Here is a 27988-nt window from a genome sequence, read left to right as displayed (position 1 = left end):
AGGCAGACACTGAGGAGGTCTGCAAAGAACTGGGGTCAATAAGCATACATGAACGATGCCAGCAGGGTTAGTCACTAAGGCAGTTGCCTACCAACACGGAGATCGGCAGTTCGAATCCCTGTGTTACCTCCGGCTTAGTCGGGCATCCCTACAGACACAATTGGCCGTGTCTGCGGGTGGGAAGCCAGATTTAGGCATGTGTCCTGGTTACTGCACTAGCGCCTCCTCTGGTTGGTTGGGGCGCCTGTTCAGGGGGGAGGAGGAACTGGGGGGAATAGCATGATCCTCCCACACATTATGTCCCCCTGGCGAAACTCCTCACTGTCAGGTTAAAAGAAGCAACTGGCAACTCCACATATATCGGAGGAGGCATGTGGTAGTCTGCAGCCCTCCCCGGCTCGACAGAGGGGGTGGAGCAGCGACCGGGACGGCTCGGAAGAGTGGGGTAATTGGCCGGGTACAATTGGGGAGAAAAATCACAAGAAACAAAAAACAGCTACCTAAGTATTTTAACTTTGGAAAGCAGTGCCGTCTGCCACTGTCAGCATAATTTGCCAGTGTCATCTTATTTTACCATCCTGCTCTCATCCAAAATAATGATATCCAGTGTCCACGTGAATGCAATCTGTCGATTTTGCCTTTGTCTCTCAATTGCATAGTAATTGATTACAACAACAGTCTAATGGTAGCATGTGATAAAGACATAATTAATTAATAATAACAGCAAACATATGAGCAATTTAGTTGTTATAGTCTAAGGCTGTAATTTATTTAATTTGATTATTGCACAGTCGGTCACCCCCTGTCATAGCGAAGCTTCAAATACCTTCGAAAACTTGCTACAGAATATTCAAAGCCAAGGTATTCGGGACAGCCCTAAAAGAGAACTTAATTTAATGGCAATTATAATTATTCTAATTTTCTGTTAATTACCCCCTCCTCTTTCATCTGTTTCCATCTGCAGATATCTAATTTTTCTAAGATTCACTGTGTACTGAGTGTTTTGTCAGTGATTGTTATTTGGGGTGCTTTAACTGTGGGCTCTCCCTCATGCGTCTCAGTGCATGGGGAGCTGTTTTCTCTCCTACTCTGCTCTATGCTGGACTGTTACAGTACATAACCAGATGTGGAAAGAGCAGCAAAATATTCCACTCTTGACATTTCAGTAGTATCCACAAGCAGAAATATATTCTGCTCATTAGTGAGCGACAAGGGTGGAATGAGCTGGTACCGCTGGGCCGATTCATTTTGAAAGAGCAGCAGCCAATAGGGAAACTCCTACTTCCGTGTTTGCCAAAGATGTCGTTGGTCAGCTGACCAATCATGTAACTTCAGTGATGTTGGTCACCTGATCCAGCAGCTTAATTGTGTAACTTGCTCTCTCAGTCACTCTAAACATGATCAGTGACAAGATATTCGTGGTTGTAGGGCTGGCCCCGCTGGCCAGTTAAGCAAAAAAGTTATAAAAGGAAGAATTCAGTTTTTCTATTTTTCTCTTTTTGAAAGCCTTTCCCTAGGTCAGCTTGTCAGCAAGTCTTATTTCTGATATTCAGGATGTCATCAGATGCACTCATTTACTTACACACATACAGCCAATCAGGTCAAATCATCAATATGAAACACCGCCCACCGTTACCGCCAAACCTTACATGTACTTGTCACTCAAAGGTAAGCTCGCAAATATTAATGAGGACTAGACCACTCCCTCAAAGTTCAGATGAGAACAATTATAAAGGTATTAAAAAAGGTCACTAATAAATTAGTTGTTTACATATGAACCTTAACGCTCAATTTTTCACTGTGCCATCTTTAACATTTTTAGACATGAAAAGTTCAATCTGATTTCAGTCTGACTTTAAGGTACATTTTGTTTGCTGGAAGCACATAAAATAAATTTTACTGGACTTATTTCCTTTGCTTAGCCAATAGTAACTAATTTTAATGTCAGAATACATATTTAATCTATTTCTGGAGATGATACAACTCTACAAATTCAATTCTACAGAAGTTGGATGCTGATGTCTCGCTCTCTTTGCCTATTTGAAGCTGTTGTATTCTTTTAATTTTTTTACCTTGTGGTTATGGTAGGCAGTGCGACTGGTATGCAGACTGGCAAGAAGCCCCTTGGTCTGCTGCTGCACCCCAGCAGGGGTTGGAATGGACAGGAGGAGAGTTGCCAGCTCTAATGCTGCCGCCTTGTTCTTTTCCTGGACAGATGAATGGATTCAGTAGAAAGAATGACACAAGAAAGGCACATATAAATAAGCAGAGGCAAAGACACCCTGGCAGACACAGAAACAGACACCCAAACAGAAACATGCACATGCAGAGGTATAACACAAACTGAAAGCCAAACACACACAGGGACAGACACACATAAATGCACAAAAACAAACACAGAACCAGACAGGCAGATGCACAGATAGACACACATATGCAAAAAAAATTAAGATTGTGCGCTTAAAATTATTTCTCCAAATTACACAAAACAGCAATTTTCATCCAACTGGATTGTTGCATTTTAAAGCAATGACAAGTAAAATTCTCGTCTCTTTACCTTCTCACTAGACGAACCCACTGCAAAGCAGCTCTCCAAAGCTTCAAGGGAGCTGACCACCAACCTAATAGAGACAAAAACAGTCAAAGTTGCTTTTTCAGCTAATTTAATTCAAATCAATTAAACCAAATAAGATAAAATGAAATCACAGCCTGTTGCAGTCTGTGCTACTCTAAATGCAATAGTAAATGTCAAATGCAAGAACAAATGAATGCACTGTCAGAGAGAAAAAAAAAACTCAATGTTCTGCTGTTTTAGGAGTGTGGAGATGACACATGGCATGTTCACAATCTCAGGCATGGACTCACAAACTGGCACGCATGCACAGAACCATACAAACAATGCAGAGAAAGGGCAGATTTACTAACCGGTCCAAGGTGGATAAGGACTCAGTTTCACAACTTTTTTTTTTGTTTTTTTGTTTTTGTTTTTTTTTTTGAGAGGGAGCAAAAGAAAAAGAACAAAAAGTAAGTGTGAGGATCACAGAAAAAACAACGTGAAAGTAAATGACTCAATTGAACAGAAGAAATGCATGCAAGAAAAGATGACGCCAAGGTAGCCATGCACTGGACATGTTTTATACTCTAAAGTGACCCCTCCCATGTTGTCATAACTACATACATAACTACATAACTCAGGTCCACCTTCACCATAATTCTATTCTGTTCAGTCAACCATCAAAAGGAGAGATAAACTATTACAGACTGAGTAATTTACGGGTCGGCAAACAGACATTTCCAATCCAATACATTACTTTCACAAAGCCAAGATAAATCTAAACAGGATATGACATCTTTTGTAAGTGAAAGGGGGGAAAAAATCAGATGTTTTTGCTGACTTGTAGTACAGACCTTTTGCCATTCTACCATTTTTAGCCTTAAAAAATTCTCATATAGCGATAACTTGTATCAAGCCCTTCATCATCCCAGTTTGGTACGACAGTTGGCATCAGGTATACCTAACTTAAGAACACTGTCAAATATTTGAGACCTATAGTCCTATATTTATCTGTCCTCACACTGGGTATTAATTAAAAGTAGGAGTGATCAAGTCAACGATTTTCATCTATTTTGATAAACTAAAATTTAGGAGGATGGGTAAAAAGCAGTGAGCACGGTAAGACAGGCACAAACAGGGCCCAATGGAAAGTCAAAGAAATGTTTTACACCATCTGTTACCAGGACGTATCAGAACACTACCATGATTAATTGATCCAGAATAAACTGTGGACCACTAACGGTTTATGTTATCCCCCATGCAGACAACACCCTTACCTCTCCAATACGGTGCCGCTAGTGGTTGTGGGAGTAACTATGTCTCCATCGGTGGTGCTATTGCCCTGATTGAGGTTGGGGCTGCAGACATTGTTGACTGAGGTAGAGGAGAAGTCCTCGGGTGGCTCCTCAGGCCAGCCAAACTGCTCCTTGGTCTTACCATAGATCTTGATGGAATCCAACATGGTGACTCCAACCGGGTCAACGGATGCTCCGACTTTAAAGGAGATTAAAATAAGAAGGATAGCAAATGAGGGAGTAGACTGTTCTATGGACATATATGGAAATACCCTTCCAAATTCAGACTGCCTACTTATTGAGGAATCTTGAATTTTTTTGCCACACTGTAACTTCAGTTAAATTATGACTATGAAAAGTTTACTAAGGGTCTACTTATGCTGAGAAGTGTAACAGAAAACTAGAACACACACATTTCCATAATGTGTTTTAAGCTGTTAATGATTTCATCATTTGAAATGACACTTTCAACTATATAAACAGGCAACACAAATGCGTAATAATAATAATAATAACTAACACGGTGAGAGTTAAATTCAAATCCAAAAAGTTTTTTTTCCCCTTGGGAGGTTTAAGTTTAACTGGCACTTTGAGACTGAACAGAACTTTGTGATGGTAACTGAAGTCTCATAACATCTATGAATCCTTATCAACCACAGGTGGCTGGAGAATCCTCAGCTCTGCAGCTCTTGCTCTTACTGAAGATGGAGAGTTTCTTGTCAGCCTGCAGGGCCTCCTCTCTGGTGAAGGGGAAGTCGAACCAGCGGGCACGTGTTAAATTGATCTGCATGGTGCGGCCAAAAATCTCCAGATAAGATGGAGCCCTCTCAATGGCCTGGGTGCCCACCTGCAATCGCATGCCTGTCATAACCATGGAGCTGTTGTTGTTGACCGCTTCCACTGTGAACCCACCAGGCTAGGAAGAGATACAGTTATGTATAAATTAGGGCAGAAAGAGAAGTGTTCATTGAAGCAGCGGCTCCAAATCTGGTCCACAAGTATCACCAATATTGCTGGTTTTGTTGTGGCTGTATGAGGCCTTGACAGAATTCAAAGTGACAATTATAAGCTCTCTCTCACTTTCAAAGCAGATTGAGAGAGATTGTCCTCTAAATAAATTGATCACAGATACTGTCATTTTCTCAGAAAAGTTTTATCATCTTTATGAATTCATATTCATGTTATGTCTAACAGACTCACATGAGGAACCCGCCAAGTCAAAATGCTGGTATGTGGATATGAGGCAACAAGACATTCTGATCGTGATTCAAGACTTTTATGATTTTCGCCATTTGTGTTCTTACCTTGGTGTTGGCTACATACATCCCAGTAGAGTTGAGCCTGTGTTTGATCTGCTGTCCATTGTAAACCTGCAGCAAGTCATTACCCCCAAACTCCACCTCTGTCAGCTGCTGGTTGTGTTCAAAGAAGTCGACAGGGAACGTCACTTGAGTGGAGGTCCGTGTAGCTGTAGAAGAAGTCTCATTAGTCAATGATGCATGCAGGAGGTTTCTAGACCATGGCCAATTTGGTTGCATATGTGACTATAAATCTATCTAGTGCCACTAAAAAAAATTAATTGGTCGCACCAGTGCAACTCGACATTAGTGATAAGATTAATCCCAACCACCTGGTACACCTACAATTAAGTCCCAACCACCTAGTATGCCTACAATCCCTGTTCCACCTTTGTCTCTCGAGGCAAACATTCACACTTGCCAACCTTGGGAGTCCCAGAAATGGAAGGACCGAGGGTGCAATGGGTAGAGGAGGGGGGATAGCATAAAAATAACAAAAATAACACTGCAGCTGCATTTTTATCTTATTGATTGGAAGTAACTTTTTAGTGATCCAATGTTTTTGGCGCTCTTGCAAGGTTTTTGTCCCTAAAAAATGGTAGGGGCTGGGGTGAGCAGAGCTAGAAGAAACCGATTCCGACCCAGAGGAGCAGACAGCCAGAGGAGGAATGAGTGAAAAAAACTGAGAAGTCACCGCCAATTAAAAAGCTCAAGAGGAGTTAGACGTTTCACCCCAAGTGCCTCAAAGAATTTACCTGGCTGTGTTTATTGCCTAATGAGTTTATTGCAAAGAGTGCAGACCAACTGTTACAGGCAACTCAAAATTTCCACATGCAGCTCCAGTTTAAGCAGAAGCCTTGCACATACTACCTTTTGACAGACTGGACAGTAAAGAAATGCCGTTGTTGTTGTTTTGTTTTGTTTTTTACAAGGATGTAAATATGTTGGCCAGTTGACACTCATAGAATACTTTAGTTTATGGTGACTTCATGAAACAGTAGGTGTTCAAGGTAATAATGCCACTATCTTCCTAACTTTTTTTTTTAAAAACTCCCCATTTTACCAGATCTAAAATTATTTAACATCTCCCATACTACTCTCCAAATTGAAATACCATGTTATTACCCAACAGAAAACAATCAAGTGAAAAGATTTTTCACGTTTCAATTCACTCATGGAAAATTAAAACCAGCCACAAGTAAAAATAAATGTTTGCTGTGGATGGAAAACTTCTCCCCATCTATTGGCAGATGATTATCCATGATAAATAGAGGTGGGTGTCATTAAGATTTTAATGGCACTACTACTCTTACTGATACTGCTTATCGATCCAATACTTTAACGATATTCTAATCAGTTCTTTTTGTTAATGAAAAAAACTACTACTGCTACTACTACTACTACTAGTTTTGGCTGTGCCCATTAAGGGTCACCACAGCTGATCATCCGTTTCCATCTCTTCCTGTCCTCTTTGGTCTTCCTCTTGCCTGGCAGCTCCATCTTTAGCCTCCTTCTCCAAATATACCCAGCATCTCTCTTCTGTACATGTCCGAACCATCTCAATCTTGCCTCTCTTGCTTTGTATCCAAACTGTCCAACCTGAGCTCATCTCATCTCATCATCAGCCACTTCTCCAGGGTCGGGTCGCAGTGGCAGAAAGCTAAGTAGGGCACTCGAGACGTCCCTCTCCCCAGCAATGCCCTCCAGCTCCTCCTGGGGGATCATAAGACATTCCCAGGCCAGATTGGACATGTAGTCCATCCAGCGAGTTCTGGGACTACCCCGGGGTCTCCTCCCACTTGGACGTGCCTGGAAAACCTCCAAAGGAAGGCGTCCAGGAGGCATCCTAATCAGATGCCCAAACCACATCAACTACGCAAAGGAGCGCCAGCTCTACTCTGAGCTCCCTCCGGATGTCCGAGCTCCTCACCCTATCTCTAAGGCTGAGCCCAGAAAACCTACGAAGGAAACTGATTTCAGCTGCTTGTATCCACAATCTCACCCTTTCGGTCACTATCCAATGCTCATGACCATAGGTGAGGGTTGGAATGAAGATTGACTGGTAAATTGAGAGCTTTGCCTTCCGGCTCAGCTCCCTCTTCACCACAACGGTCAGGTACAACATCCACATTACTGCTGATGCTGCACCAATCCGCCTGTCAATCTCCTGCTCCATCCTACCCTCACTCGTGAACAAGACCTTGAGATACTGAGATACTTGAACTCCTTCACTTGAGGCAACAACTCATCCCCAACCCGGAGGGAGCAATCCACAATTTTCCTGTAGAGAACCATGGCCTCAGACTTGGGAGGGGCTGACTCTCATCCCAGCCATTTCACACTCAGCTGCAAACCACCCCAGTGCACGCTGGAGGGTCGCGTTCTAATGAAGCCAACAAAACCACATCATCTGCGCAGAGCAGAGATGCAATTCTGAGGTTCCCAAAACGGACACAGTCCTTACCTTGGCTGCGCCTTGAGATCCTGTCCATGAATATCACAAACAGAATCGGACACAAGGGAAAACCTTGGCGGAGTCTGAAACCTACCGAAAACGTGTTTGACTTTGTGCTGAGAATGCGGACACAGCTCCCACTTTGGTTATACAAGGGCTGAATGGCTTGTAGTAACTGCCCCAGTACCCCATACTCCCGCAGTACCCCCCAGAGAGTGCCCCAGGGTACACGGACATAAGCCTTCTCCAAGTCCACAAAACACATGTAGACTGGGAGATAAAACTCCCACGCCTCCTCAGCACTTTTGCAAGGGTAAAGAGTTGGTCCATTGTTCCACGGCCAGGACGGAATCCGCAATGTTCCTCCCGGATCCGAGGTTTGACAATCGGTTGGAGCCTCCTTTCCAGCACCCTAGAGTAGACTTTCCCAGGGAGGCTGAACAGTGTGATGCCCATATAATTGGAGCACACCCTCTGGCCCCCTTTTTTTAAAATATGGGAACCATCACCCCAGTCTGCCACTCCACAGGTACTGTCCCCGACCTCCACACAACACTGAAGAGGTGTGTCAGCCAAGACAGCCCAACAATATCCAGCGCCTTCAGCAACTCAGGGTGAATCTCATCCACACCTGGCGCCTTGCCACCGAGGAGCTTCTTGACTACCTCAGAGACTTCTGCCAGGGATATGGGTGGGGCTTCCCCCGAGTCTTCAGACTCTACCTGCTCCACTGAGGATGTATTAGCCGGGTTCAGGAGCTCCTCAAAGTGTTCTTTCCACCACCCGATAACATCCCCACTCCGGGTCAGCAGTTCCCCTCCCTGGCTGAACACAGCCTGAGTCGCCGGATGGTTTGCCAGAACTTCCTTGAGGCCAACCAAAAGTCCTCCTCCACAGCCTCGCCAAACTCCTCCCACACCCGAGTTTTTGCTTCTGCGACAGCCGAAGCTCTTCTGGCCTCCCAGTACCTGTCTGCTGCCTCAGGAGACCCCATCGGCCAACCAAGCACGAAAGGACTCCTTCTTCAGCCTGACGGCGTCCCTCACAACCGGTATCCACCAGTGGGTTCTTAGTTTGCCACCTTGACAAGCACCGATGACCTTATGACCACAGCTCCTACCTGGCGCATTTGCAATAGAGGCTTTGAACATGTCCCGCTCAGACTCCCAGACTCCATTGACTCCAATCTGAGCTGTTCCTCTAACATACTCATTCCTTGTCCTGTCCTTCTTCGCCACCCCCAATGAAAATCATCGCATCTTCAACTCTGCCACCTCCAACTCCACCTCCTGTCTTTTCATCAGTGCCACTGTGTCCAACCCATACAACAGACTGGTCTCCCTACCATCTTGTAAACCTTCCCTTTAACACTTGCTGGTACCCTTCTGCTGCAAACCACTCCTGACACTCTTCTCTACCCACTCCACCCTGCCTGCACTCTCTTCCTCACCCCTCTTCTGCACTCCCCATTACTTTGGACAGTTGACCCCAAGTATTTAAACTCATTTGCCTTCATCACCTCTACTCCTTGCATCCTCACCATTCCACTGTCCTGTCTCTCATTCACGCATAGGTATTCCATCTTGCTCCTACTGAGTTTCATTCCTCTTCTCTCCGGTGCATACCGCCACCTCTCCAGGCTCTCCTCAACCTGCACCCTACTCTTGCTACAGATCACAATGTCACTCGCAAACATCATAGTCCACGGAGACTACTGCCTGAGGTGGATGGGGCAACAAGAGATGAACTATGAGCTAGGCAGTCGAAAACTGCACATTTCTCCGCCTGTATTTGATGCACTTTCGCTAGATGTTTCAAAAGACTGCCTGTGTTTTCATCCTTACATGCAAAAGAGTTGTTGCACTTGTGGCAACAAGCATTGTCAGCATCAACTCTAGTCAAGTATAACCAGACTTGACCATTTAGTTCTCTCCACCATTGTCACTAAGAGCGGGCTATGTGGGTTTTCATGTGTGTGCATTTGTGCATCTGAGAGAGAGGCAGAGAGAGCTGGCCACGCCCCTTGGCTCGCACATACGACAAACTCCTAGAGAGACCTCATTTGTGGATTGGGAATAGGGAAAACGTATCATGGACAAATGTCTCAATCTTATTGCAAATAGAATGGTGAGATAAAAGGTGCAAAATAAAGTTTATGTAGCATAAAGAAATAGGAAATTTATTTTCTTAATTTCTCCAAAACTGACAGCAGAACCTTTAACATCGCAGCTTATCAATACTCCGGTCTTTAATAATTTAGCACCGCTGCCCATTTAATACCAGGTTTCGGTACCCATCCCTAATAATCAATGAATGACTTTCAAAACTATCGCTAACATCATTAGTAATAAACACATATGTGTGCTACAATAAAGAAACTGGCTGATGTGTTTTGAAATCCATAAGCCGCTGTGCTCTGGTTGAATACAAAACTTTTGTTTCCTCCACTGAGACTCACTAGTAGTGGCAGCCTTGCGTTTGCGGACAGGCTTCATGATGCTAATGCCACAGCTGGGCTGCAGTGAGGGCTGGAGCCAGTAGGAAGTGTTGTCTACGTTGGCCATGTAAATTCGTAAGCTACCGTCCTCGCAGAGCAGGATCATGGTAGTGCGTTGCTGTTCATTACTGGCTGTGTGACGAATGGCCACCATGTCTTGTATCTGAGGATAAAGAAGAAGAGAGGGATCTAACCAAATGGACATTCACATTCATAACAATCTTTGCAAAAACTTGTCGATGTCTCCACATATACGGCTGTAGATTAGAGGCTCACTGTGTTTCATCACCAATACAATGAAATAAGATGCACTAAAATTAAACATGCTTCAAAGCGTATGTTACGTCCCGTATTGTTTTTGTGTTTAATGTATGCAGGCCTGCATGTTGTATGGATGTGTCACTCTGTCCTGGTGTGTTGTGGTTTTGTTTCCCCCTAGTGTCTCCATAATTCCCTTTCTTACAGAAGCTGCAGCTTGGATCCACTGTCTATCAACACACCTGCTCCGTATCACCAATTAGCCACGCCCTGCTCCTCCTCCTATATATAGTCCTAGCTTTTCCATTGTTCCCTCTCGTTCTCCTGGGTAGTGGCAGTATCAGGAGGCGAGCGGTTGGTTGGCTGGGTTTTGTGTTTGTCTTGTTTTTGATTAAGACTATGAGTTAGTTTACCTCTGATCAACCTATGTTTGTTTGTTGGTTAGTTTTTCTTTGTTTCTTTTCTTGTTTAAGCTCATAGGGGACATTTGGGTAAGTTGGTAAGTTTAGACACCCTGGGGTCTACATTTACTTTACACGTAGTTTGTTTATGTTATTCTTCATTAGTTTAGCGGTGGGCACCAACCCATGTATTTAGGGGCGCTTGACGCCTGTTAAGGAGGGAGGGGTTTTCTTTTCAGTTTATAGTTTATTTGGTGCCACTGATAAGCGCCCTATGTCCCCGTGTTGCTGTGTTTTTGTATTAAATAAATATTTCTTAAGTTGTGGTTCTTTCTGCTCACGTTGTGGTTCATCCTGCTTAAATTGTGGTTTTGTGAGGCTGCACCCACATTTGGTTTGTTCTGTTGTGGTAAATGTTGCGCCTTGGTCCTCTGGCCACTAGGGGGCGTAACAGCGTACATTCTAAGTTGCTCTATTTATATGCTAATATAAATATTTGATATACCAGAGGTGCCAACATTGAAAAGTTGAAAACCAGAACAGCAAGGGTGAAAAACCAGAATTTGCTCATAAAAACCAGAACGTGGTCATTGGTTGCAAAGTGAACTCGAAAAAAGTACCTCAGACCATTCTAATGTATTGTCGTTGATTTATTGTTATCGTTATTCATTTCACGTGTGTATCTGAAAGGGTCAAACAACAGTCGGTGAATTAGGCTAGAATTACTACATCAGGTACTGTATGTTAAATTACTGTATATTTGCTCCACTGCAAGGCTTTGAAAAGCACAGCACTGTTCCTTTAAATTGGATGCCATTAGACAATTTTCCAAGGTAAGAGAAAAGTTAAAAAAATTTTTAGGGTGGGTTAACCATCACTTTAACATAGGGAATTCCCTCCCCATAGACAATTAGATGACAGAGCAGTTTTTACACCGATCAGCCACAACATTAAACCCACTTGCTTAAACCACTTTTTTTATGATTAAAATGTCTTTAAACTGCATAAACGTGTCTATGAACACTTAATATTTCATTATATTATATGTGTACTTATACAAGCAGATAAACATAAGTGAATTGCATTCTACAGTTAAATTTTTAAATGAAAATGGAAATCATTTAAGCTCATTGGGAAGGGGTGGGGGGTGTATTGTTCTGTTATTTAAATAACATGGAACATACTGGTGTTCATGATGACGTCTATCTTAACAGGTGCTCCAGGACCTGTAGAATTTTTCATATTTAAAAAAAAAAAGACCACCCGCCATATTTAAAAATGCATGGCATCTAATCCTACTTCAATTTCACCCTTCTTCCCCCAATTGGAATTACATGTTAATGCATGTGATGAAACTTGAAATATCCCCGTTATGTTGTGAAAAAGACACGACATGCAAAGCTCTACTCGGAGCGTACTCATTCTTAATGCATTGCAGAGCTATTCAATTGTCAAGCATATACATTGGATTGGTTATTCTAGGACAATGTATCGGATCGGATCGGTATTGGCAGATAACAATATCAAATGATCGGAATCGGATCGGGGCCCAAAAAACCTGATCGGGACATCCCTTCAACTAACTGCCTTCACTCATGTGACTCAGGTAAAACGTTTAACAGGATTGTTGACTGGATCTCTTCACATGCAGGTAATGCAAAAAGTTGAGTCACGACACTACCTACTTCTTCATTAAAATAGCGTACAACAACTGGATATAGTTGTGCAGCTTTATCATTGCTGCTGTCAGCCGCAAATGAGAAAAATTTTATTTTTAACATAGTGGCCAAGTTGGCCATCAACGTAGCTGCAAAGGTTTCTGTAATAGCAGTTGTCTTGGTTCTTGCACACACACACTTTGAGGCGATTTTGCTGTCCGGAAATGCAGCTTTAACGAGGTGAGCTATGTTATCTGAAACGGCAATAGGTAAATTGTGCTCTATAATAAAATTGGTAAATAACGTTGATAATTCCACACTCATGTCAGTCAGTGAAAAATCTGTCAATTGATTTATCTCTGATGACCTTCGCATATCTGCCATGTTTGAAGGTTTTATTGTGCTCTTTTAAATCATTCAACCCACCATGTTTGATGGAAATGTCGCATCTGCAGTACTTACAATACGCATAAAAACCGAGCGTTTACTTGGCTTGATAAACAAAAGTAGTTTAGAATACTAAACTTTTGGTGGCAAGTCCTAACTTTTTTTGAGGTAGACGCCGTCGTCATTGGCACAGCATTTAATTTTCTCGCTAAACTCACGCAGGTTCTTCTTACTAGTGAAAAAGACTGCTTATGTTACAGCTGTTATTGAACTCTCGTGGTCGTGATTAGTCCCGTCTATTTCGGCTTCTCATTGGATGCCCAAGTTAAACTCTGCCATCGGACTAGTAGATAACTGGTGGGGGGAAAAATCCAGAAAAAACATAGCATTTATGACCTTTCTCGTAGCGCCGTAGCAGAGGGTCAAATCCGTAGCTACTACGGGTAAACCGGAACACTTGGCACCACTGGATATACGCAGCTTGACGTTTTCACGACTGTGAGAGATGTAATTTCAAAATTCTTATCTTCTACCAATCTAGCAGTAGGTTGTGTAGGAGTAGTGTCATGATCACCTTAGCCTTGGCAGGCAGAGTTTTGATTTCCTGGATGAGGAAGGTGTCTGGCTTGACCATAATAACCAAAGGTATGCCTGTCGTCTGCTGCACGCAGCAAACCAGGCCCGGGTGATTCATCACCTCAGACCACTGACAGAGAGCAGGAGACATCTTACTGCTACCGCCATTAGAGCTATGGAGGGAAAGGGAGAGAGAGAGGAGAGACAGACAGAATCAGTGGAAATACAAAAACAAGAGATGGGAGATAGAGAAATGGAAAAGAGAGAAACAGACAAGTAGAACGAGGTGGGGAACAGAGGAAACGAGAGAAAGAGGCACAGAGAGAGAGAACGAGATAGAAAATAAGGGACCGAAAGAGAGCAAGAGACAGTGTGAAATGTAGCGTCTGACATTCAACTATGCAGACCCAGCACAGTAGCTGTGAGGTGAAGTGCTATGTTCGTAAAGTACAGTAGAAATACAGTGCAGTAATAGGGTCTGTGGTTACCCTTTAATGTTGATAGTGAAGAGCCTCTGTATGTCTGTGGTGCTGCGACTGACTGTGGCAGCAAAGGACTTGCCCTGGCTGTAGCTAAAGAAGAGCATCTGCAGTACGTGGGAGTAGTAAACAGACACACCCCCTCCCGCCACCTGCCCATTGCTATCCTGAAATCACACAAGAAATTTATTTCATTACCACCATTCTGTAAAAAGAACTAAAAAATTAAAAACCTGATAATATTAAAGGCTAAAATTTTATTTTCATTTATGTGTTATAGGTATTGTGTTTACTGAACGTTTGTCTTATTACTCTTGACTATTGAGCTTTCATTTTGGAGCAGAATTAACCAATTAAACGTTACATGAATAGTACTTCTGTAAATATCGTGATAAAAAATCATTATCCAATAGACAATGTTCAATCATGCTACCATTTCCAGCCACACTAACCAGCACTATAACACGTATTGCAAAACTGAATAAAATCAAATACAACAGAGCTTTTTTTAACCACTGTCTTAAATTGCTTCAGATTCTTAAGAATTTGCCTTTTAAAGATTTTTTTTTGCTGCTTTGCCATGTTACTGGCATGGCAAACAGTTCTGCCATATTACTCTGACTGACGATAATTCCTTAATACTGTTCTGAGTGGTCACTTACCTTTAAGTCTTCATGGTTTATATCCAAGACATTTGTGACATAGAAAGGGCCGTGTTGGGCACTGCTAGACTCGTCCATGACCTGGGTGTATATGTATCCTGCCGAGGACATGATGACGATGATGTTCTTTCCTTCCTCATTGAAAAGGAAGGTAGCATCACGGATCTTGGAGCCCGGGAGTAGGAAATAGTACATGGGACTGAGGGCATCCACTGACAAGTCATAGATCTTAAATAGAAAGATTAAAAAAGCGGAAAATTAGCAGAAACCACCACCTTAGTTGCCTTTAAGAAGAACGCAAATGAAAATTGAATCTTTCGCGTAGGAATACCCATACTTTCATTCTGCCTAAAAATTTAAGGAGGATCAAGTGAGGAAGAGAAAAGCTATGATGTTAAGGCATTTATGCAGCAAACACAAAAAAAAAAATCCTGAAATTAAAGGTCCACTAAGCGATTACCCTAAGAATTGTCCCTGAGGGTATAACTTCCAGGGAAATCCAAAAAATCTAAAACAGCTGTTCTTGCCCTTTACTAACACCTACATATCAGTATGGGTGCAGATGAGCCTGTCTTCTAGATAAGGTGACGCATCTAATTAGAGCTTCCACTCCCGTACAGTATTTGAACTGCAAACCTAACGACTTGCGAGAAAATGTAGCTGGTAAAGACACGGGGGCGAACAGAAATGATTAATCTAATTAGTGACCTGTCCAACAGAAACAAGCAACTTCGGAATCACTTGGAAATCCTTTGTCCATTTTTTAAATCTTTCCACTGTGAGAAGCCCACACCAAAATCCTTTGTGTCTACTGGTAAGGTATATCGATGAGCCTCCGTGGATGACTCGCTAGCCATTCAAGGGACTTCCCTAAACAGCAGGTTTAGCCAATGACTGCCAAGATCTTTTTCCTCTACAGTGGGTAAGCCTTTCTGGTCACATGGTCTGACTATGGTGGTAAAGATGACAGCCTCTATGATGGGGACCTGTGCTGTGTTGAATAAAAAGCTTATTCTAAATGTACGAACGATTTTCAGTCTTAATTTACTGTAAGTGTATATTACTTAAAACATTTCATAAAACCATATACAGTGCATTTGGAAAGTATTCACACCCCTTCACTTACCCCACATTTTGTTATGTTACAGCCTTATTCCAAAATGGATTAAATTCCTTTTTTTTCTCATCAGTCTACACACAATACCCCATAATGACAAGTGCAAAAGGTTTTGTAGAAATTTTTGCAAATTTATTAAAAATAAAAAACTGAAATATTGCATGTACATAAGTATTCACACTCTTTACTCAGTACTTGGTTGAGGCACCCTTGGCAGCGATTACAGCCTCAAGTCTTCTTGAGTATGAAGCTACAAGCTTGGCACACCTATATTTGGGGTATTTCTCCCATTCTTCTCTGCAGATCCTCTCGAGCTCTGTAAGGTTAGATGGGGAGCGTCGCTGCACAGCTATTTTCAGGTCTTTCCAGAGATGTTCAATGGGGTTCAAGTCTGGGCTCTGGCTGGGCCACTCAAGGACATTCACAGACTTGTCCCGAAGCCACTCCTTCGTTGTCTTGGCTGTGTGCTTAGGGTCATTGTTGTGTTGAAAGGTAAACCTTCGCCCCAGTCTGAGGTCCTGAGCGCTCTGGAGCAGGTTTTCATCAAGGATCTCTCTGTACTTTGCTCCATTCATCTTTCCCTCGATCCTAACTAGTCTCCCAGTTCCTGTCGCTGAAAAACATCCCCACAGAATGATGCTGCCACCACCATGCTTCACTGTAGGGATGGTATTAGCAAGGTGATGAGAGGTGCCTGGTTTCCTCCAGACGTGACGTTTGGCATTCAGGCCAAAGAGTTTAATCTTGGTTTCATCAGACAAGAGAATCTTGTTTCTCATGGTTTGAGAGTCCTTTAGGTGCTTTCTCGCAAACTCCAAGCGGGCTGTCATGTGCCTTTTACTGAGCAGAGGCTTCCGTCTGGCCACCCTACCATAAAGGCCTGATTGGTGGAGTGCTGCAGAGATGGCTGTCCTTCTGGAAGGTTCTCCCATCTCCACAGAGGAATGCTGGAGCTCTGTCAGCGTGACCAACGGGTTCTTGGTCACCTCCCTGACCAAGGCCCTTCTCCCCCGATTGCTCAGTTTGGCTGGGCGGTCAGCTCAAGGAAGAGTCCTGGTGGATTCAAACTTCTTCCATTTATGAATGATGAAGACCACTGTGCTCTTCAGGACCTTCAAAGCTGTAGAATTTTTTTTGTACCCTTCCCCAGATCTGTGCCTCGATTCAATCCTGTCTCGAAGGTCCACAGACAATTCCTTTGACTTCATGGCTTGGTTTCTATGCACTGTCAACAGTGGGACCTTATATAGACAGGTGTGTGCCTTTCCAAATCATGTCCAATCAATTGAATTTACTACGGGTGGACTCCAATCAAGATGTAGAAACATCTCAAGGATGATCAGTGGAAACAGGATGAACCTGAGCTCAATTTTGAGTGTCATAGCAAAGGGTGTGAATACTTATGTACATGCAATATTTCAGTTTTTTATTTTTAATAAATTTGCAAAAATTTCTACAAAACCTTTTTCACTTCGTCATTATGGGGTATTGTGTGTAGATTGATGAGAAAAAAAAGGAATTTCATCCATTTTGGAATAAGGCTGTAACATAACAAAATGTGGGGAAAGTGAAGAGGTGTGAATAATTTCCGGATGCACTGTATTTTCTAAACGCATCTATTCTTTTCTTTTTTTTTGCCTATAAATTGCTTAGTGGACATTTAAGGTCGCACCAGTAAGAAAAAGTAGGAACATTTTTCTATCACACCTCTTAAAACACTAATAAATAGTACAAAGGCAAGAGTCAGGGGTTTGGTGGTCATGGTGGCTAGGAGAGAAGATGACAACGAAGAACTAGATAACAAGAAGTCATAAACTGGATTTAACCCTCCCTCCAAGTTATGTGCCTGAAACAACTTATTTGTCAAGGTGCTCTGGTGTCTTTTTGAAAAACCTGACAGAGTTTGTATGTACCTTAACAAAGTCAGCAGTGATGATGGCAAGCTCGGTCTGAGAGCCTGGTAACCAGATAGCTTTGATGATAAAGTTGCCGGTTGCCAGTTGTGGATGCAGCACCAGGTGGTCAGACACTGAACCTGTGCTGCTGAACGTTAGTACATGGCAGTCCTAGGAAAGGAGGGAAGAGTGAACCAAATGGGAGACAGTAACATAATTAGTTTATTATGTGAACAGCCTATTTAACATAATTCATCCGGCTCCTCTTTCAGCAATTTTCAGTGTAATGTGATTTCTCTTTGTACCAAGCCGTAGGAACAAGTGCCTGTGTGCCTGCTGATGAAGGAGATTCTAGCATCCAAATGATCTGAGATGATTTTGCCATGATTCAGATCCCTCTCACCTCCCATTTCTTTTGAATCAAGATGTTCTCATAAATTAAGGCCATTTAAAATAAAAACAATCTCACCTTACAAAATATGTGAATTATTTTCTGCTTTGTGTGTTTAACCCCTTTACGTAAGCAAATGCACTGAAGACACAAAACCTCACAATATGGAGTGAGGGGAACCCTGGTGGGGTTCTGACCTTGAGGCCACAGACAGCCAGGTAGTCTTCATTGCAGGGGTTTCCTGTGAGGCTGAGGACAGTGAAAGGGACAGGGGCAGAGGCCAGACGCGTCAGAGTCAACTTCCTCTTGCTCGAGTCAGCCTGCTTCAGGAGGGCAGATAGCTGCAGAACCGTTATCTGGAGAGTGGGGGTAAATCAGGAAGTAGAGCAGATTAAGGTAGGCCAAACAAAGGAAAACCACAGGATTCTCTCATAACTTATATAACGGATATACAGTCGTAAAATGAATGACATACAAATCCTCCCTCTTAAATTACTATTCTAGGTGGTGTACACCAAGACCTTTGTTATTAAGAGACTTCATAAAGTCTGCATCATTAGTACAGTGGGGAGAACAAGTATTTGATACACTTCTGATTTTGCAGGTTTTCCCACTTACAAAGCATGTAGAGGTCTGTAATTTTTTATCATAGGTACACTTCAACTGTGAGAGACGGAATCTAAAACAAAAATCCAGAAAATCACATTGTATGATTTTTAAGTAATTAATTTGCTTTTTATTGCATGACATAAGTATCTGATACATCTGAAAAACAGAACTTAATATTTGGTAAAGAAACCTTTGTTTGCAATTACAGAGATCAGACGTTTCCTGTAGTTCTTGACCAGGTTTGCACACACTGCAGCAGGGATTTTGGCCCACTCCTCCATACAGATCTTCTCCAGATCCTTCAGATTTCGGGGCTGACAATGGGCAACACGGACTTTCATCTCCCTCCAAAGATTTTCTATTGGGTTCAGGTCTGGAGACTGGCTAGGCCACTCCAGGACCTTGAGAGGCTTCTTACGGAGCCACTCCTTAGTTGCCCTGGCTGTGTGTTTCGGGTCGTTGTCATGCTGGAAGACCCAGCCACGACCCATCTTCAATGCTTTTATTGAGGGGAGGAGGTTGTTGGCCAAGATCTCGCGATACATTGCCCCATCCATCCTCCCCTCAATACGGTGCAGTCGTCCTGTCCCCTTTGCAGAAAAGCATCCCCAAAGAATGATGTTTCCACCTCCATGCCTCACGGTTGGGATGGTGTTCTTGGGGTTGTACTCATCCTTCTTCTTCCTCCAAACACGGCAAGTGGAGTTTATACCAAAAAGCTCTATTTTGGTCTCATCAGACCACATGACCTTCTCCCATTCCTCCTCTGGATCATCCAGATGGTCATTGGCAAACTTCAGACGGGCCTGGACATGCGCTGGCTTGAGCAGGCGGACCTTGCATACGCTGCAGGATTTTAATCCATGATGGCGTCATGTGTTACTAATGGTTTTCTTTGAGACTGTGGTCCCAGCTCTCTTCAGGTCATTGACCAGGTCCTGCCGTGTAGTTCTGGGCTGATCCCTCACCTTTCTCATGATCATTGATGCCCCACGAGGTGAGATCTTGCATGGAGCCCCAGACCGAGGGAGATTGACCGTCATCTTGAACTTCTTCCATTTTCTAATAATTGCGCCAACAGTTGTTGCCTTCTCACCAAGCTGCTTGCCTATTGTCCTGTAGCCCATCCCAGCCTTGTGCAGGTCTACAATTTTTTCCCTGATGTCCTTGGACAGCTCTCTGGTCTTGGCCATTGTGGAGAGGTTGGAGTCTGATTGATTGAGTGTGTGGATAGGTGTCTTTTATACAGGTAACGAGTTAAAACAGGTGCAGTTAATACAGGTAATGAGTGGAGAACAGGAGGGCTTCTTAAAGAAAAACTAACAGGTCTGTGAGAGCTGAAATTCTTACTGGTTGGTAGGTGATCAAATACTTATTTCATGCAATAAAATGCAAATTAATTATTTAAAAATCATACAATGTGATTTTCTGGATTTTTGTTTTAGATTCCGTCTCTCACAGTTGAAGTGTACCTATGATAAAAATTACAGACCTCTACATGCTTTGTAAGTGGGAAAACCTGCAAAATCGGCAGTGTATCAAATACTTGTTCTCCCCACTGTATGATGAGCTCTGTGTGCGGTCATCAACACAATGATGCTTTGACGCTTTGACTTCATATTCATTAATTCTCGTGTAATTTAACACAATGACTTTCAGGTCAAGATGCACATTGCCAGCCTTAACCTGAGGAACAGGTTACAGAACTGATGATCAGGAGCTGGCGATTAGGCTTTGAAAATCACCCAGGGGAATAAATGTCCAATAAAAGGCTTAGCCTTCACTTAGACCACTTCAAAATCCATTGGCCTTCCTTCTCATAACAGCTGTTCAGACCACTGGTGGGCTGAACTTGCTGTGAGTTATTTGTCTCACCTTGCCCTTCTCATGACTGACCGCCAGGTGTTGACGCCGGCCGTGGGGCGAGGAAAGGACACACATAGCCACACGGCGTAACACATGAGCACTGATGAGCTGGCGAATGGTCTGCCCCTGGTCGCCACTGTAGTTCATCCGCACATTCTCAAAGGCCCCTTCTTGAGAGCCAAGGGTAGGCACCTGAGAAACAGCAGCACAACAGGAGGTGAGGATTCTGGGGAGCTGTTTACTATGAACTGTTTCTCTGATAGTCAATTTCTTGGTAGGGCTTAAACTAAAACCACAATTAAGGCACTACATAGTGCCATCATGATTTATACTTTCAACCAACTGGGAAACTAAACCACATTCTGAACATAATAACAACACCATAAACATTTCCAACTATGGAGGAGTTAAATAAACCCCCCCCCTTTTTTTCTCCCCAATTGTACCTGGCCAATTACTCCACTCTTCCGAGCTATCCCGGTTGTTGCTCCGCCTCCTCTGCCGATACATGTGGAGTTGCCAGCTGCTTCTTTTTACCTGACAGTGAGGAGTTTTGCCAGGGGGATGTAGCATGTGGGAGGATCATTCTATTCCCCCCAGTTCCCCCTCCCCCCCGAACAGGCACCCCGACCGACCAGAGGAGGCGCTAGTGCAGTGACCAGGACACACACCTGCAGACACAGCCAATTGTGTCTGTAGGGACGACCGACCAAGCCAGAGGTAACACAGGGATTCGAACCGGTGATTCCCATGTTGGTAGGCAATGGAATAGACCGCTACACTAACCGGATATCCCCTAAGTTAAATAAAATTCTATTCTGTTGTGCAAAAGTCAGCAAATATTAATTAAGAGGACTTGACAATTATGATATCGAGATACAGAACATTGAATGTGCATCCCTAGTTTCCCTCATGGCAAGGAAGCCAATCATATAATTGAAATTTTAAAAAAAAGAATATGACAAAAATAAAACAGATGCACCAATTGCAATTTTCTGGGGTGATTCAGATTTCCGGTTTTTTCAAGTCTGACCTGTAAATTCTGATTTTGGCGAATTCCGATTTTTTTTCTAAGAACTAAAATTGACACCATACACAAACATTTTGTATCTTTTCTTTAATGGATTGTATGTTCATAATAAAACACTGACTGTTAAATAACTTTTACATTTTCTCTAAAACTACATCAGGTTACAAAACCTTCTCTCACTCTCACTCAAACAAATCTCAAAATAAAAAAGTGCTCCAGGTTACTACAAAGAGCTATTTTGTAAAAATAAAATCCAACTGAAAATTAATTATAGTAAATCCCACTTTATCTAACATGTTTTACTTTTCCAAAGTAAATGACAGTTTTCAAAAATATGTTCTAGCGAGTACATAATGTGTGTGGCTGTGAGAGGCAAATTCATACTTTCTGCCTCTGCGAGGCTCCGCGTGATGTAAATGTCATTTGCGCAGACCCCTATTCGGACATCTGCACGCAACCCAAAAACTGTGACCACATGGACTGTATCCATAGCAAGCGCGCCGACTGTGTATGTGCCAGATAATAACATGGATGCTTGTTTTGAAGAGAGGTTGTGTGAGGAGACCACCCTTACCCACATTTATATAATTCATCTTTAAGAATACAAAGACAGCCAAGTGGCATTGAACTCCTGGCACGAAATCGTGCAAACGCTTACGAGATGAAAATGCCTGCAAGTTTGTGGTTGGCAAACAAGGTTATGGTGCATTACCGCTACAAACTGGAATGGAGTGTGGACTGGGAAATCTGCATGCATGGAAAGCCAGACTGACGCGGACCCTCAATTGTAGCATGAATGGAACCACATGAGTGTCCGCGTGACCGGTATAAATCCGCAGCTGTCCGCGGATGCGGAATGCGGAAAGCGGAAAGAAAAGTCCACCTGTTGGTGCCACTGTGTGCACAACGTGAATCATCATGTGGCGCACCTGTGTAAATTTAACTGGCACAGAATCGGATCTGAGACTGACCAGTCAGTCACTGGTCATGGCCGACCAAGCTAAAAATCAGCCGATTCTGGTCACCGGCTGATTGATTGCTGCATCTCCAAAATAAAATGAAATTAATTAGATCGAAATAAAATAAATTATGCAAAGTTTGGGGCAATATTGTTTCTAATAACTAAAATAGGTCTAAGAAGTTTTTTTTTTTTTTTTTTTTTGTCAAAATGACTAATGCCCAATAAACCTTTCAATAACAGGAACAGGTATCATGAATTAATTTGTAATTCAAATGTAAGGCAGGGTCTGAATGAAATCCAAATAACTATCAACCCTAATCATCATACCATTAACTGGTCGGTCATCTCCACAGTCTTGTCCTGGGTATGCAACTCATTCAGGGCCTGCTGAGCCCGGCTGCTGCTTCCCACAGCAGATGCTTGCTGGAAGTTGGTCTGAATGGCATCCATGAGAAAGATGATCATCTCAAGGATGACTGCTGCAGTGGATGACCCCAACTGCAAAGGACAGAAGAGAGTCAGTGGAATAAGTGACACATAGTACATGTTCATTTCTGTCTGCTTAAGGTTAAGAATAAAGATATACCAAATGAATGTGTCCTGGCAAAAAAAAAAAGAAAGAAAAAGGCATGGTAGAAAAGGTTTCACTTAAATTTGAGACTGAAGAAATTTTTAATGCCAGGTATATTCCCACTTCAAAGCTACCAGAATATTTTGTAACATGATAGCCTGGCAGCCTGTCCAGGGTGTCTCCCTGCCTGCTGCCCAATGATTGCTGGGATAGGCTCCAGCATCCCCGTGACCAAGAGCACACAGGATAAGCGGTTTGGAAAACGGATGGATGGATTCCCAAAAGACTTATTTCTCACCCCAGTAACCACAATATTTCTAAGACCTGCAATGAAACTTTAAAGTAAAAATCCCAATTGGAAATTTATCTAAGTTCTTAAATGTATTTAACTTGAGTTTAGATGAAGTGATAGAGGACATATCAATAATTTTTGCAGGACCTTCAGGGACCCTGGGCTGAAAGAAGCAGAGATGCCTACACTGGCCTTAATTCATATGCTAAAGTCCCTTCCCTCACCACTTGATTGAGTATCTCTTCCTGGCAGCCCTCAATGCTCTTGCAAACACTGCTCTTCTTAGGCCTGTCATCGTCGACAGGTTTGCCATCGCAGATAGTGACCTTGCCCTTGTCAGAGGGCGAGGCATTCTGATGGCGAATGGCACTTTCAGGCAGGCGCAGTTCACTCTGGAAGGCTGAAGACTCTTTGAGAGTGGAGCCCATGCCGCTGCTGGGACTTCGTTTGACCAGGGCCTGTGGGGATGAAAAGAGATATGATACAGCAGTCAAACACTTGCATAGTGGCAAATGCACACATACATCTGCACATCCTAATGGCGGTTCAGTACAATCAGTGCATCTAACAAGGATTTCACACCTGGTTAGCCTCAGTCTCTCACATTTCTGGTGCTAATTTATAATATGCTCACATATATCCATCCTCCTTTTGCCAACTCCTTTCAGTTACAATGGAGATGGGAAGGATGATTAAAAACTGTTTTAAAGTGGTGAACTTTCTCCAAACTACATCTGAAAGAAAATGAAGGTCCAGGTTCAACCAGGACTTTGGGTAGCACATTTCTACAATGGCTACTTCTGTCTGCAGAATGACATCTCATACCTCTTATGTAATCAATGTACGCAACATCACAGCTCAACTCGCACTGTATTTTTGCGATAAATTGAATGCCATTTATTGCAAATTGCATAATGAAAGATCTCTTAATTATCAAATTTTGACAGCCCTGAGCAGAGGAGCTGGGAGCAGAGCTGTATATGTACAATTGAAATGTGGTTCTACACCAGAAATAGCAAACACGCCTACAAACACTCAAGTCAAACAGTATTAAAGGAGAGACAGGATGCAGACCTTGCCCTACCAAATTTCTTATCAAACTCCAAGTAAGCTAAATGTTAAGATTAGATGCAGTTAGTTTAACATTACATGCATATGTTGAGAAATTATCCATTTCAAGAAAATAGTTAAGAAAGCTGGCAAAGTCAATAAATTAAGTCTTTTAAAAAGACACATATACCATTAATTCCGTCACATTTCTAGCCAAATGCTGTGGCTAGCTAACATCCTGACCAAATGAAATGACGACTGGATGGATTTTAATAGGTGGGGAATGATTTGCAAGCCAAAGTTACCGCTGTTGTTCTCTTCCCATGATGACCTGAGGTATTCGGTCTCACCTGGCAGCTGCCATCCTCCTTGGCACCGCAGTCACAGAAGAAAGAGCCGTATTTGGCATAGGAGATCTCATGGTCTTTGTGACAGACCTTGGCACACACTGTGCACACACCTACCCCATCCACCATCTTACATGTATGACAATGGTACCTGCGGAGTGAGAGGAGCAAGGCCAGATTGAGGTAGCATGTCCACTGTCGCGTATTAGTAATATCCCACCTGTATATCAACACATATTTTGGGGATCCCTAAGATCAGTGGTAATGGACATATACTAAGCTAACTGGAACTCACTAGAATCTTATTTTCCCATATTTTGAGCAACTCCAAAATTGAATGCAGGGAGCCTGAAATGTTCCTCATTGTATAACTTTTTAAAACCAATTCAACACCAAAGAAATATCAGACCAATTTCGCAGTAGGATAAAGAAAACTGCTAATAACCGATGAGCTATCAGTGTTGGTCAGTATAAACTTTTAAAGACTAAAATGATTTTAATATTTGACATGCTTCATTTCCCTATTCTCAAGATCAGATAACATCTTAATGCAAATTCTTTTCAGGATTTGCAGACCCCGTGTACATATAATAAAGATGGTCCCATCCAGATCAAGTTTAAGAGAAGAGGATAATAGGACACTAGTTTTTACCAATGCTGGTTCATGAACTCCTTCTGAGTGATGGTGAAAGTGCAGAGTTTATTGCAAAGGGAATCCTCATCCTGTCAAAAGAAAAAGCAAATGTCAAAAGATTTTTGCCTAAAGATGAAATGTAAACACATAAAAACTGAAAAGAAAAGTATAAATACCATTAACTGAACATTTTGACAACTAGACCCTGCAACCTTGAGAGCAGGATAAGCGGTTGGGATAATGGATGGATGGATGGATAGACTAACCCTTGCCCCTTGCGAGGGTCTAAGGACAGGATGTTGCATTGCTGTAGCCCACTGAGACAATTTTGTGGTAATGGGCTATACAAATAAAATTGACTTGACTTGAACTCTTTGGTGTTGCAAACAAATGGTAAGCAATGAGCATCCCAATCAAATTATTCTTGAATCCCTATAAAAAAAAAAAGTTAAGAATGGAGAATTTTGGGACCACATAAACATGTTGAGTCTAGCTTCTAAATCATTCTTGCATTTAAATGAAACCATGTACGAAATGTAGTGAAGGGCAAAAACGTTGACATTGATTTACTTGTGTGAAAAAACCCCAAACTTTATACTATTTTAGAAACGACTTCCCTTAAAGCCTCCTAATTCTATATAATTCCAAACTTAGTCTAAATGCCATTCTTTTTAAAAAAAAATTTTTTTTAACATTCTTATTGATATGGTTTAACAGAAAGCCTAGGTCCTCCTGTTTCCAGCTAGCCCCCATTTGGGCGGGGAGTCGGGCTGTGGTCTTACAGAGTCTTCTGCTTGGGAATCATCCTCCTCCACAGCAAGTTCCTCCACCCAGTCAGAGTCGACTTCCATCGCCTTCTCCTCTCCCTCCATCAGAAGAGCAGAGGAACCCTGACCACTGCTCTGTCTCAGGGCGTTCATCACATCCGCCAGGTAGGAGATAATGTGACACAAACACTCCAGCATGGTTGCGTGCTAAAAACATGATCACTTCAGTCAGTTGACAGAAAGGGTACATAAAGGCTTTTCACAAAGCAGTCTTAGCACAGAGTTAATCTTTAACCTTTGGGTTAACAGTGAGCCTGAGGTTAACTAAACCTCAATTTTACTGATTTTTAGAGGCTGGCCATTTTAAAAAGGAGATAATTCTGCTGCAAAGCAGAACCTGCTAACTCTCCTTTCAAATTGCAGAGAAGCAAAAGGGTGAAACACCAAAAATAACCAAGGAGACCCAGAGCTAATGGGCAGTTAACTCTGGCTTAAGTCAAGTAGTTTGGAAAGTAAAAGAGAATTTGGTCCCAGTATAATAACTTACCTTTCCCTGGGACAAATTTGCACTCACTTTTTCCACAACATTCTTCTGAGTCAAGTATTTCTTGCTGTATAAAGGAAGAGGCAATTTTATATTCAGTTTTACATTGTCCTAAGTTATCAATAAATTGAAATACTAAATACTGGCTGTTGTTGATTAAAGGGATCGGTAATACAGTGATGAACACCTATTTATTTGCTCTCTGAATATTACTTCCAATAGTCCCATGTTAAGTGCAAGCTGCATCTGTAAAATTGAACTTTCCTTTCTTACCATCTAGACAGCCAGTCGATGGCCGCCCTGTGCAGCTGCAGGTGGCCGGCCCCCTGGCCAGCGCTGGCAAGGGTGGCCATGATAACCATGAGCTCGGGGAAGCCAGTTCCATCCCCACTGGCCAGCATGTCTGTTGCCATGGGGATGAGAGTGCTGAGGAGGACAGTGCACACCCCCTCGCCCACCTGGCTATTGTCACGCACAATGTGGGTGGTGAGCAAGTGGAGAAGCTGTCGGTTCTCCTGCACTATTTCAAGTTGCTCCGAGTCCTTTGGCGGGGTGGCAGTCATGCGTGTCAGCCAGGACTGCAGACGTGAGGGTTCCACGCAGGCCAACTGAGCCAGAGAACCGCACAGACACAGCAGGCTGGGGTTTGGATTCTTCTCCACTGGGGATGGCAGTGGCAGGGTGAGGTTAGTGGCTGAGCCATCTTAAACTTACAAAATGCAACTTGAAATGAACATCACTAACAACTAGCTGCTTTCTTTGACATCCTTTGACAGTAATTGTGATAAATTATACATTTAATGATTCCCTACCAAATTTCCTATAGAGGCCATTTTTCATCAGCTAAGTAAAATCATCCAAAAGAGGGCAACAGAGTGAATTTTAAGACTGTGTTGTGTGGCAAAGTCTTGAATTATCGGGTGAATATGATGATGCTTTTTTTACTGTGCTATGTAGGGATGCACCAACACCGATACCAGTATTGGGTATAGGTCCGATACTGTCCTCATGTACTCATAAAACTGCTACAATACAACCACACCTGATACCCATCTATACAATTCCTGCTGAAATTGGGAAAAGTGAACAGTCCCTTTTTTCACCATTCGTATGAGAAGAGGAGGAGATGGAGCAAGATAGATGACGTGCAGCGACGCGTGATTTTTTTTCGTACCCGTTTTCCGGGAACTCTGCCTCTGATTGGCTAGTACTCGTTGAGAGAGCGTTCACCTGGATTTCGGGAAGACCCGCCCCTACTCTATCTCTGATTGGCTAACCCTATCCCTAACCCCACCCTAACCCTAACCTTAACCAACCTAATCAACGGAGGCAACGAGTACTAGCCAATCAGAGGCAGAGTTCCCAGAAAATGGGTACGGAAAAAAAAATCACGC

At 42.8% G+C, this 27988-nt stretch overlaps 1 protein-coding gene across 6 annotated transcripts in view; it reads right to left on the bottom strand.

The window, feature by feature from the left end:
* Window positions 1-27988, bottom strand: part of ubr4 (ubiquitin protein ligase E3 component n-recognin 4) — a 151003-nt gene that overhangs the window by 63745 nt on the left and 59270 nt on the right. For 3 of the 6 annotated variants that reach the window (XM_056275365.1, XM_056275366.1, XM_056275369.1), the window contains 19 exons: window positions 26868-27255; window positions 26598-26661; window positions 26066-26257; window positions 25302-25372; window positions 24608-24800; window positions 23477-23710; window positions 22717-22887; window positions 20408-20590; window positions 18121-18279; window positions 17551-17703; window positions 14521-14748; window positions 13868-14025; window positions 13378-13552; window positions 10061-10262; window positions 5154-5317; window positions 4549-4765; window positions 3832-4048; window positions 2558-2621; window positions 2073-2207 (listed from right to left, as the gene is read on the bottom strand). In XM_056275365.1, coding sequence (XP_056131340.1) covers window positions 2073-2207; window positions 2558-2621; window positions 3832-4048; window positions 4549-4765; window positions 5154-5317; window positions 10061-10262; window positions 13378-13552; window positions 13868-14025; window positions 14521-14748; window positions 17551-17703; window positions 18121-18279; window positions 20408-20590; window positions 22717-22887; window positions 23477-23710; window positions 24608-24800; window positions 25302-25372; window positions 26066-26257; window positions 26598-26661; window positions 26868-27255 — 3368 coding nt within the window. The remainder of the gene's footprint in view (window positions 1-2072; window positions 2208-2557; window positions 2622-3831; window positions 4049-4548; window positions 4766-5153; window positions 5318-10060; window positions 10263-13377; window positions 13553-13867; window positions 14026-14520; window positions 14749-17550; window positions 17704-18120; window positions 18280-20407; window positions 20591-22716; window positions 22888-23476; window positions 23711-24607; window positions 24801-25301; window positions 25373-26065; window positions 26258-26597; window positions 26662-26867; window positions 27256-27988) is intronic. The other 3 variants (XM_056275367.1, XM_056275370.1, XM_056275368.1) reach the window with 2 other exon arrangements.

Source organism: Lampris incognitus, chromosome 2 (genome assembly GCF_029633865.1).
Source record: "Lampris incognitus isolate fLamInc1 chromosome 2, fLamInc1.hap2, whole genome shotgun sequence".
Lineage (NCBI taxonomy): Eukaryota > Metazoa > Chordata > Actinopteri > Lampriformes > Lampridae > Lampris > Lampris incognitus.
Note: the sequence above shows the minus strand (reverse complement) of the source record. Positions and strands in the feature narration are given on the sequence as shown.